The sequence below is a fragment of the Telmatherina bonti genome (genome assembly GCF_933228915.1).
Source record: "Telmatherina bonti genome assembly, chromosome: 15".
In the NCBI taxonomy this organism is placed as follows: Eukaryota; Metazoa; Chordata; class Actinopteri; order Atheriniformes; family Telmatherinidae; genus Telmatherina; species Telmatherina bonti.
Window position 1 is genome coordinate 40157427 of NC_136613.1, and position 12499 is coordinate 40169925.

Below are 12499 nucleotides of genomic sequence, written 5' to 3' on the forward strand. Positions count from 1 at the left end.
TTGAATGTTGACCTGCATGATGACCTGTATGATGACCTGTTTTATGACCTGCATGATGACTTGCATGTTGACATGCATGATGACCTGTATGAAGACTTGTTTGATTACCTGCATGTTGACTTGCATGTTTACATGCATGATGACTTGCATGTTGACATGTATGATAACCTGTATGATGATCTGCATGATAACATGCATGATGACATGCATGATGACATGCATGTTGACATGCATGTTGACATGCATGATTACCTGTATGATGACCTGTATGATGACTTGTTTGATGACCTGCATGTTGACATGCATGATGAGCTGTATGATGACCTGTGCAATGACTTGTTTGATGACCTGCATGATGACTTGCATGTTGACATGCATGATGACATGCATGATGACATGCATGTTGACATGCATGTTGACCTGTATGATGACCTGTATGATGACCTGTTTTATGATCTGCATAATGATTTGCATTTTTACCTGCATGATGACCTGTATGATGACCTGTTTTATGACCTGCATGATTACCATGTTTACATGCATGATGACCTGTATGATGACTTGCATGTTGACATGTATGATGACCCGTTTGATGTCTTGCATGTTGACCTGTATGATGACATGTTTGATGACCTGCATGATGACTTGCACGTTGACATGCATGATGACCTGTATGATGACTTGTATGATGACCTTCTTGATGACCTGTATGATGACCTGTATGATGACCCGTATGATGACCTACATTTTTACATGTAAGGTGACCTGTTTGATGACTTGCATGTTGACCTGTATGATGACTTGCATGTCGACATGCATGATGACCTGTATGATGACCTGTTTGATGACTTGCATGTTGACCTGTATGATGACTTGCATGTTGACATGCATGATGACCTGCTTGATGATTTGCATGTTGACATGCATGATGACCTGCATGATGACATGCATGAAGACATGCATGATGACCTGCATGATGACCTGTATGATGACTTGTTTTATGACCTGCATGATGACCTTTATGATGACCTGCATCATGACTTGTGTGTTGACATTTATGATAACCTGTATAATGGCCTGTTTGATGACCTGCATGATGACTTGTTTGATTACCTGCATGATGAGTTGCATGTTGACATGCATGATCACCTGTATGAAGACCTTTATGATGACCTTTATCATGACCTGTATGTTGACCTGCAATTTGACACGTATGATACCCTGTTTGATGACCTCCATGGTGCCTTGCATGTTGACATGCATGATGACCTATATGTTGACCTGTATGATGACTTGTATGATGACCTGTATTATGACCTAAAACATGACCTGCTAGATGACCTGTATAATGACCTACATCATTACCTTTATTATGGCCTGTAACATGACCTGCAAGATGACCTGTATAATGACCTGCATGATTACCTGTATGATGACCTGCATGATGACCTGTATGATCACCTGCATGATGACCTATTTTATGACCTGCATGATGACTTGCATGTTGACATGTATGATGACCTGTATAATGACCTGCATGATGACCTGCGTGATGACTTACATGTTGACATGCATGATAACTTGCATGTTGACATGTATGTCAACATGTATGATGACCTGTAATGACCTATATGTTGACCTGCATGATGACCTGTATGATAACCTGTATGATGACCTGCATGATGACCTATTTTATGACCTGCATGATGACTTGCATGTTTACATGCATGATGACTTGCATGTTGACATGTATGATGACTTGCATGTTGACATGTATGATCACTTGCATGATGACCTATTTTAGGACCTGCATGATGACTTGCATGATGACATGCATGATGGCCTGTATGATGACCTTTTTTATGACCTGCATGATGACTTGCATGTTGACATGCATGGTGACCTGTATGATGACCTTTGTGATGACCTGTATGGTGACCTGCATGTTGACATGCATGATAACATGCATGATGACCTGTATGATGACTTGTATGATGACCTGTTTTATGACCTGCATGATTATTTGCATGTTTACATGCATGATGACCTGTATGATGACATGCATGTTGACATGTATGATGACTTGTATGATGACATGCATGATGTCCTCCATGATAACATGCATGATGACCTGCATGATGACATGCATGATGTTCTGCATGATGACCTGTATGATGACCTGCGTGATGACTTGCATGTTGACATGCATGATAACTTGCATGTTGACATGTATGTCAACATGTATGATGACCTGTAATGACCTATATGTTGACCTGTGTGATGACCTGTATTTTCACCTGTATGTTGACCTGTATGATGACCGGCAAGATAAACTGTATGATGACCTGCAAGATGACCTGCATGATGACCTGTATATTGACCTGCAAGAGGACCTGTATGATGACCTGTTTTATGACCTGCATGATGGCTTGCATGTTGACATGCATGATGACCTGTATGATGACTCTTTTGATTACCTGCATGATGGCTTGCATGTTGACATGCATGATGACCTGTATGAAGACTTGTTTGATTACCTGCATGATGACTTGCATGTTGACATGCATGATGACCTGTATGATGACTTGTTTGATTACCTGCATGATGACCTATTTTATGACCTGCATGTTGACTTGCATGTTTACATGCATGATGACTTGCATGTTGACATGTATGATAACCTGTATGATGATCTGCATGATAACATGCATGATGACATGCATGATGACATGCATGTTGACATGCATGTTGACCTGTATGATGACCTGTATGATGACCTGTTTTATGATCTGCATAATGATTTGCATTTTTACCTGCATGATGACCTGTATGATGACCTGTTTTATGACCTGCATGATTACCATGTTTACATGCATGATGACCTGTATGATGACTTGCATGTTGACATGTATGATGACCCGTTTGATGTCTTGCATGTTGACCTGTATGATGACATGTTTGATGACCTGCATGATGACTTGCACGTTGACATGCATGATGACCTGTATGATGACTTGCATGTTGACATGTATGATGACCTGTATGATGACTTGTATGATGACCTTCTTGATGACCTGTATGATGACCTGTATGATGACCCGTATGATGACCTACATTTTTACATGTAAGATGACCTGTTTGATGACTTGCATGTTGACCTGTATGATGACTTGCATGTCGACATGCATGATGACCTGTATGATGACCTGTTTGATGACTTGCATGTTGACCTGTATGATGACTTGCATGTTGACATGCATGATGACCTGCTTGATGATTTGCATGTTGACATGCATGATGACCTGTATGATGACTTGTTTTATGACCTGCATGATGACTTGTTTGATTACCTGCATGATGAGTTGCATGTTGACATGCATGATCACCTGTATGAAGACCTTTATGATGACCTTTATGATGACCTGTATGTTGACCTGCAATTTGACACGTATGATACCCTGTTTGATGACCTCCATGGTGCCTTGCATGTTGACATGCATGATGACCTATATGTTGACCTGTATGATGACTTGTATGGTGACCTGTATTATGACCTAAAACATGACCTGCTAGATGACCTGTATAATGACCTACATCATTACCTGTATTATGGCCTGTAACATGACCTGCAAGATGACCTGTATAATGACCTGCATGATTACCTGTATGATGACCTGCATGATGACGTGTATGATGACCTGCAAGATGACCTGCATGATGACCTGTATGATGACCTGTATGGTGACCTGTATTATGACCTAAAACATGACCTGCTAGATGACCTGTATAATGACCTACATCATTACCTGTAATATGGCCTGTCACATGACCTGCAAGATGACCTGTATGATGACCTGCATGATGACGTGTATGATGACCTCCAAGATGACCTGCATGATGACCTGTCTGATGACCTGCAAAATGACTTTCATGATGACTTGTATGTCAACATGCATGACCTGTATGATGACTCGTATGGCAACTTGCATGTTGACCTGTAAGACGACCTCTATATTAAGCCTTACTTTAACATGAATGATGTCCTGTATGTTGACCTGTATGATGACCTGTATTTTCACCTGTATGTTGACCTGTATGATGACCTGTATTTTCACCTGTATGTTGACCTGTATGATGACAGGCAAGATGAACTGTATGATGAACTGTATGGTGACCTGTATGTTGACCTTTATGATGACCTGCATGATGACTTGTGTGTTGACATGCATGATGACCTGTATGATGGCCAGTTTGATGACCTGCATGATGAGTTGCACGTTGACATGTATGATGACCTGCATGATGACTTGTTTGATTACCTGCATGATGCCTTGCATGCTGACATGCATGCTGACCTGTATGATGACCTGTATGATGACTTTTTTGATTACCTGCATGATGGCTTGCATGTTGACATGCATGATTACCTGTATGATGACCTGCATGATGACCTGTATGATGACCTGTATGATGACCTATATGATGACATGCATGATGGCCTGTTTGATGACCTGTATGATGACATATATGATGACCTGTTTGATGAGCTGCATGATGACCTGTATGATGACTTGTATGATGACCTGTATGATGACCTGTTTGATGACCTGCATGATGACCTGTATGATGACCTGTTTGATGACCTGTATGATGACCTGTTTGATGACCTGCATTCTGACCAGTATGATGACCTGTTTGATGACCTGTATGATGACCTGTATGATGACCTGTATGATGACCTATATGATGACATGCATGATGGCCTGTTTGATGAGCTGCATGATGACCTGTATGATGACCTGTTTGATGACCTGCATGATGACCTGTATGATGACCTGTTTGATGACCTGTATGATGACCTGTTTGATGATCTGCATGATGACCTGTATGATGACCTGTTTGATGACCTGCATGATGACCTGTATGATGACCTGTTTGATGACCTGTATGATGACCTGTTTGATGACCTTCATGATGACCTCTATGATGACCTTTATGATGACCTTTATGATGACCTTTATGATGACCTGTATAATGACATGTATGATGACCTGTATGATGACCTGCATGATGACCTTTATGATGACCTGTATAATGACATGTATGATGACCTGTATGATGACATGTATGATGACCTGTATGATGACCTTTATGGTGACCTGTATGATGACCTGTATGCTTAAGAAGTATATAAATGCAGGTCCAACATTGATGAGGTTTATTCAGTTCTGCATCAGGTTTTGTTTCCTAGAATTTCAGCACATCTGTTGTCTGCCGGTGCACATGTGTTGTCCAGAATGTTTTCTGGTGATAAACAGGGTACAGCTTCACGCTTCAGCAAGTACTGCTGGTAAATCATTTTCAACCTAAAACCGTTTTAAGCAACAGTTTTTTTTTTTTATTTGCAAACCACTGACCTCTTTCCTCTTCACATTTTACTCTTCATATCTACTGGAAATACGTTTGTAACTAAATGTCAGCCATGTGGTTTTAAGCTGTGGAAACATCATAAGGTCCCAATGGTTTTATAACTATTTTCACGCCGGTTTTTCCCATAGCACATACACATGCTGCTCAACATGCAGACACCTTGTTTACAACAGGAGTTTTAAGCAACTTCCTGAGATATGTTGTCACAGAACAAAGAGAGAAAAGGGAAGAAACTCAGTTTTTAACGCAGTCAGCTATGTTATCAAAAGAAAAGTCCAAAACTGCAGCATGACTTTCACTGACATGCAGATCATGACAAGTTAAAGAGGATTTTTACCTGCTTGGAAAGCCAGAGCTCCGAGCTTTCTTCATGTCTCTGAAACAGATGGAACAGCACAACACACACGTTAATTTCCACACGTCAGCCTTTTCTGTTTTAGCATGTCGTTTTCCACCAAAAGGTTTTTTACTGTTTTTTTTTTATTTTTTTTTTATATCACTAAATTAAAACAAAAGGAGTATTTTTCAATTTGTGAGAATTTACTCTGGAACAGCCATTCAGTGGCTTTTTTCCAGGCAAAATCCTCTGTCACATGGTAGGCCTTTTGCTGTTTATTTGAACATGCTACTGGGAACAGCATTCCCAGTGTGCAGTCTCTTCACACACCAATAGGCAGGAGCTGAAGCAGAAGTGTTGGCACCATAGACTGTATATAAAGAGATGGGCGGAGCCTCCGTGACGTCACCCATAAGTTTCTAAAGAGCTGAATTGAAGCTCGGTGGGTGGTTCCTGCCATCGCCGTGTAGGCGATCGGGTGTCGTCTCACCCGGAAAATACAAATATGGGCAAAGAGGTGGAGCTGACAGGGGGGCTGTGAGCGTCATGGTGGATGATTGACATCGAGCGAACTCCGTAGCTAAGAGCTAACCGAGCTAACCCGGAGCTAACAGGAGCTAACCAGCTAACGGAGGTAAGCGGGCTAAAGCTAAGTCACGTTGTTAACCGGCTAAAAACCACAGTTGTTCTACGTTCTTCTGACTTGAAGCCAGAGATCAGGTACCTGTCAATCAAAAGGACACGCCCCTAAATATGCTGAACTTTGAGATTAAATTACTTTAAAACGGGCGAGTTCACTCCCCCCACAGTTGTCATGAAGGTAAAGCTGACCTATTAAACCTAAAATGGATTTTTGTAGCAGGCTGTAAACATGTTTATTTCTGCTGTAAACACATTTATTCCTGCTGTAAACATGTTTATTTCTGCTGTAAACATGTTTATTTCTGCTGTAAACATGTTTATTCCTGCTGTAAACGTGTTTATTTCTGCTGTAAACATGTTTATTTATGCTGTAAACATGTTTATTTCTGCTGTGACGTTGGTCTTTTTAACATGGGAGTCTATGGGGATTTGCTCTGTTTTGCAGCCCCTAGTGGATGAAGGGGGAACTGCAGTTTTATGCGCTTCAGCATAGGCTTCACTTTTAACTGCCGGAGGTTGCCACTTGGTTGGCACCAGTGGGCACCATGTCCAGGCCCTTGGCTGGGTGCATCATCATCATCATCATCATAATCGTCTGCCGCTTATCCGGGGTCGGGTCGTGGGGGCAGCAGCCTAAGCAGGGAAGCCCAGACTTCCCTCTCCCCAGCCACATTTGCCAACTCTGCGGGGGGGGGTCCCGAGGCGTTCCCAGGACAGCCGAGAGATATAATCACTCCAGTGTGTCCTGGGTCTTCCCCGGGGTCTCCTCCCAGAGGGACGTGCCTGGAACAACCTCACCAGGGAGGTCCTGGAGGCATCCTGACCAGATGCCCGAGCCACCTCAACTGGTTCCTCTCAATGCGGAGGAGCAGCGGCTCTACTCTGATCTCCTCCTGGATGACCGAGCTCCTCACCCTATCTCTAAGGGACAGCCCGGCCACCATGCGGAGGAAACCCATTTCAGCTGCCTGTATACGAGATCTCCTTCTTTCGGTCACGACCCACAGCTCATGACCATAGGTGAGGGTAGGAACGTAGATCGACTGGTAAATGTAGAGCTTCGCCTTCTGGCTCAGCTCCTTCTTCACCACGACAGACCGGCGCAGAGCCCGCATTACTGCAGACGCCGCACCGATCCGTCTGTCGATCTCACGCTCCATCCTTCCCTCACTCGTGAACAAGACCCCGAGATATTTAAACTCCTCCACTTGAGGCAGGACCTGACTCCCGACCCGGAGAGGGCAATCCACCCTATTCCGGCTGAGGACCATGGTCTCAGATTTGGAGGTGCTGATTCTCATCCCAGCCGCTTCACACTCGGCCGCGAATCGCTCAAGCGAGAGCTGGAGATCACGACCAGATGAAGCCAACAGGACCACATCATCTGCAAAAAGCAGGGACACAATCCTGAGGCCACCAAGCTGGATCCCCTCAACACCTCGGCTGCACCTAGAAATTCTGTCCATATAAGTTATGAACAGAATCGGTGATAAAGGGCAGCCTTGGCGGAGTCCAACCCTCACCGGAAACGAATCCGACTTACTGCCGGCAATTCGGACCAAGCTCTGACACCTGTCGTACAGGGACCGGACAGCTCGTACAAGGGGGTCCGGTACCCCATACTCCCAGAGTACCCCCCACAGGAGCCCCCGGGGGACATGGTCGAACACCTTCTCCAGGTCCACAAAACACATGTAGACTGGTTGGGCAAACTCCCATGCCCCCTCCAGGACCCCAAAGAGGGTATAGAGCTGGTCCACTGTTCCGCGACCAGGACGAAAACCGCACAGCTCCTCCTCAATCCGAGGTTCGACTATCCGGCAGACCCTCCTCTCCAGGACCCCTGAATAGACCTTACCAGGGAGGCTGAGGAGTGTGATTCCCCTGTAAGTGGAACACACCCTCCGGTCCCCCTTCTTAAAAAGGGGGGCCACCACCCCAGTCTGCCAGTCATCCATTTCACTTGTCCTGTTGTGTTCTCTGTGTATTTATACCTCAGTTGCAGTTTTGAGTTGCTGGTCCGTTGTGTTGTAGTTGTCTGCTTTGGTTTGTTAATGAAAAGAAGCATCTCAGCACCTACTCAGCATCTCTGCATTTGGTTCTGCATCTCCATTGACAGAATGTAAAAACAAGCGTTTCTCTTCCTCAGTTACAGCAGATTCAGCAAGAAGCTCCAGAAATCCAAAAATGTATCATCAAAAACCGACCACCCAATGATGAAATGTCTGTTTCATCATGTGACATATTGTTTATCTTCTGCTGGAAAGAAAATGTGGCTGCATGAGAGTCTGCATTTACATCATTTATATTTTACACAACAGTCTAACTTTTTGGAAATCGAAGTAGGATTTTTATTTTATAGACTACACATCTTTGTAACAACAAGACAGCTCAACATGTTTTACAAAAAATATTAAAAGCAATAGAGAAACAAAGCCAGAAGGCAAAAATAAAAATAGGTTTTTTGAACAGCACAGGAGGTGAAAGCTTTGCACGTACAGCAACAGTAACTAAGAAGGTGGCTCAGTAAAGGCTCAGTTTAAGTCAATAAAAAGCTTCGCGTTGACACGGCTTCACAGCAGAGTGAATTCATCAGCTGCAGCAGCAGAGACCGTCACCGACACATCCCCGGCCTGACTGTGGTTATGTGGTGTCAATCAAATAAAATGCTCTCCAACTGTTTTTCTCAACTGCTTTGATACACTTCAAACAATAAACTTACCTTGTACAAACAGAGGCAGAAAAACCATTCTCCTTTGCTCGGTGACTTTTCTCTGTTTATCTCATCACTTCTTGCTGGTATCACACAAACTTCTTGTTTACAGGCGATACCAGACGCAGTGTACAGATGGGAGCTGATGCGTACGTTGGAATGTTTTTATTTATCCTGTTTAACTAACTTTAGATTACCAGAATTTTTATCTTATTTTTTATAAATCAATTAAATCTAATTTGATCAAAATGTGCAACTGACACCAATCTATGGGCTGAAATTTCTTTTTGTGTTTTCTCTTCAAACACAACCCACGAAACATGCAAACATCTCATTTCAGCACATTTGCACATGCTTCACACAACCAAGTAGAGTAAATCACAAACTGTTTGTCTAAATTCTTGATTGCACATGGAAATTGGGATCTTAGTGGATCTGGCCGACATTGACACCGTGTTGTCCTACACCATGATTCATCCCTTCCAGTGCATAAGAACTAGTGAAACAGGATGAAAACAGCTGGCTGAGGCTGGTTTCTGTGGTGCGAATCACTGCTGGTGTTTGCTGATCTCAACACCCTTGGAGGCTGCTCGCTCACCTGCAGGTGGATCAAAGTTGTCCTAATTCCCAAGCAGAATAAATCCACAAAATTAAATAAACCTCATACTGGAAGAATTTGAGTCGTTGTTGCTGAGACAAATCTGTAGCTTCCATCTGATGGTGGAATTAACTGCAGCTTTGCTGTATGTGGTGGCAGCCATCGACCCAGAGGATCTGCGGCAGAATGCTGCAGAAACATTCCAGCAGCAGTTTTTGCTGGAGAAAGGTGAAGATGACGTGAACATGAGGAGTCATGGTGGGCTGAGCAGCAGGGAAAAGTAAGACCTGCCATACTGTTCTCCATTGCATATATCTTATCTAGCTAAACATGGAAGCATGAAGAGCTGCTTGTAGGGAAAGGGCCGAGTAGAAAGATTCAGAAACATAAAGTATTACCGTCCACACACACATAAAAATCTGTTAATGTCACAAACACACAGACTGACCGTTACACAGGCTCCAGTGGTGGTGTCGCACACAGTCAGGATGGACATGTTCTGGGCCCGGTTAAGCCACCTCACTGCTGTCCGGGTCTTGCTGATCCACTTCACCATGGTTACGTAGTGTTCCCTGAGAAACACAGAGTATTCAGACTGGTCACGTCCAGTTCTTACAAGACAAGCTAAGTTTGTTCCAACATCACAGTTAATCTAAAACTCAAACTGCTTCAGAGACAGCAGGAAAACAGTCAAGGCTCCGACAAATCAAATCACACAACAATCAGAAACATAAACCATTAAAATCATCAAGTTCAACTTCACAGGGAAGATTTCATTAGAAAAGTTTAACATGTTTTAAAAGTTTCCACATCTGGTGAAGTTTTATTATTCCTGCAGCTGGAGGTTTGTTTAGTTCATCTTTAGTCTGGACTCTGGTCTGGACTCTGGTCTGGCCTCTGGTCTGGACTCCGGTCTGTAATCTGGCCTGGCCTTTGGTCTGGATTATGGTTTGTATTGTAGTCTGGCCTCTGGTCTGGTATCTGGTCTGGACTCTGGTCTGGACTCTAGTCTGGCCTCTGGTCTGGACTCCGGTCTGGACTCTGGCCTGGCCTTTGGTCTGAATTATGGTGTGTATTCTGGTCTGGCCTCTGTTATAGTCTCTGGTCTAGCCTCTGGTCTGTTGCGGTCTCGTCTCTGGTGTGGACTCTGGTCTAGTCTCTAGTCTGGACTCTTGTCTGGTCTCTGGTCTAGAATGTGGTCTGGACTCTGGTCTGGTCTCTCATTTAGTATGTGATCTGGCCTCTGGTCTAGTCTTTGGTCTGGACTGTACAATGGTCTCTGGTCTAGTCTCTGGTCTGGCCTCTGGTCAAGTCTCTTGTCCGGACTTTGGTGTGGACTCTGGTCTCATCTCCAGTCTAGCCTTTGATCTAGTCTCTGATCTGGTTTCTCTTCTGGACTCTGCTTTAGTCTGTAATTTAGTCTTTGGTATGGATTCTGGTCTGGACTCTAGTCTAGTCTCTGGTCTGGACTCTTGTCCCAACTCTAGTCTAGTCTCTTGTCTCTGGACTGGCCTACGGCCTAGTCTTTGGTCGGGACTCTGGCCTCAGATCTGGTCTTTTGTCTAGACTCTGGTCTGGTCTTTAGTCTAAACGTCGGTCTAGTCTCTAGTGTGGACTCTGGTCTAGCCTCTGGTCTAATCTTTTGTCTGGAATCTGGTGTGGTCGCTGGTCTGGTCTATGGTCTGGTCTCTTGTGTAAACTCTTGTCTTGTCTCTGTCTGGCCTCTGGTCAAGTCTCTGGTCTGGACTCCAGTCTGGTCTCTGGTGTGGACTCTGGTCTGGCCTCTTGTCTAGTATCCAGTCTGGTCTCTTGTCTGGACTCTTGTCTCGTCTCTGTCTGGTCTCTGGTCTAGCCGCTGGTTTAGTCTTTGGTCTGGACTCTGGTCTAGTCTTTGGACTGGACTGTGATCAGGTCTCTGTTTTAGTCGGTAGTCTAGTCTCTGGTTTAAACTCTGGTCTTGTCCGGCCTAGTCTGTAGACTGGCCTCGGGTCTAGTGTCTTGTCTGGACTCTGGTGTAGTCTCTGGTCTGGTCTGGACTTTGGTCTGTTCTCTGATCTGGTCTCTGCTCTAGTCTGTGGTCTAGTCTCTTGTCTGGACTCTGGTCTGGTCTCTGGTCTAAACTACGGTCTAATCCATTCTACTCTCTGGTGTTCTCATTGGTCTGGCCTCTGGTATGGTCTCTGGTCTGGTCTCTTGTCTGGATTCTGGTCTTGTCTCTATCAGAAATCTGGTTGGCCTCTGGTCTAGTCTGTGGTCTGGTCTCTGGTCTTATCTCTGGTGTGGCCTCTGGTCTGGACTGTAGTCTAGTCTGGACTCTAGTCCAGACCCTGGTGTAGTCTGTGGTCAAGACTCTGGTCTGGTCTCTGGTCTAGTCAGGTTATGAACCAAAAACCTCTATAAACTGGAAACCATTGTAAGCTCAAAACCAGAGTAAACAGGAACCCAGTACGACATAGAAAAACAAGTCTGAACTAGAAGCCAGTACAAAGTGGAAACCATAAATATGTAAATCCGGTCTACTGGACATGAATGCATGGAGGAGTTTCTAAAGGTTTTACGTGGAATACAGTTCGAAGCTTCTGTTGATTTGTTTTCCTTTCATGCATGTTGCAGATGAGGCGTATTTGAATGTGAAAGTACAGCAGTGGAACAGTTCTGTTCCACAATCTAACTGGCTTCTCCAGAAAAGACCAAGTGTTATTGTGGAGCAAGGCTAACCAGGCTGTAAAGTATGACATAAAAATTGCTGAGAAATAATGCACAGCAGGGAAAGCAGCAG

General features: G+C 44.1%; 1 protein-coding gene across 1 annotated transcript in view; it reads right to left on the bottom strand.

Annotated features, from left to right (window-relative positions):
- LOC306766203 (inactive dipeptidyl peptidase 10-like) overlaps positions 1 to 12499 on the bottom strand; it is a gene marked incomplete at both ends in the record, with an annotated part of 307548 nt that overhangs the window by 147847 nt on the left and 147202 nt on the right. The window contains 2 exons of the mRNA XM_079253836.1: positions 5768 to 5806; positions 10169 to 10292. Coding sequence (XP_079109962.1) covers positions 5768 to 5806; positions 10169 to 10292 — 163 coding nt within the window. The remainder of the gene's footprint in view (positions 1 to 5767; positions 5807 to 10168; positions 10293 to 12499) is intronic.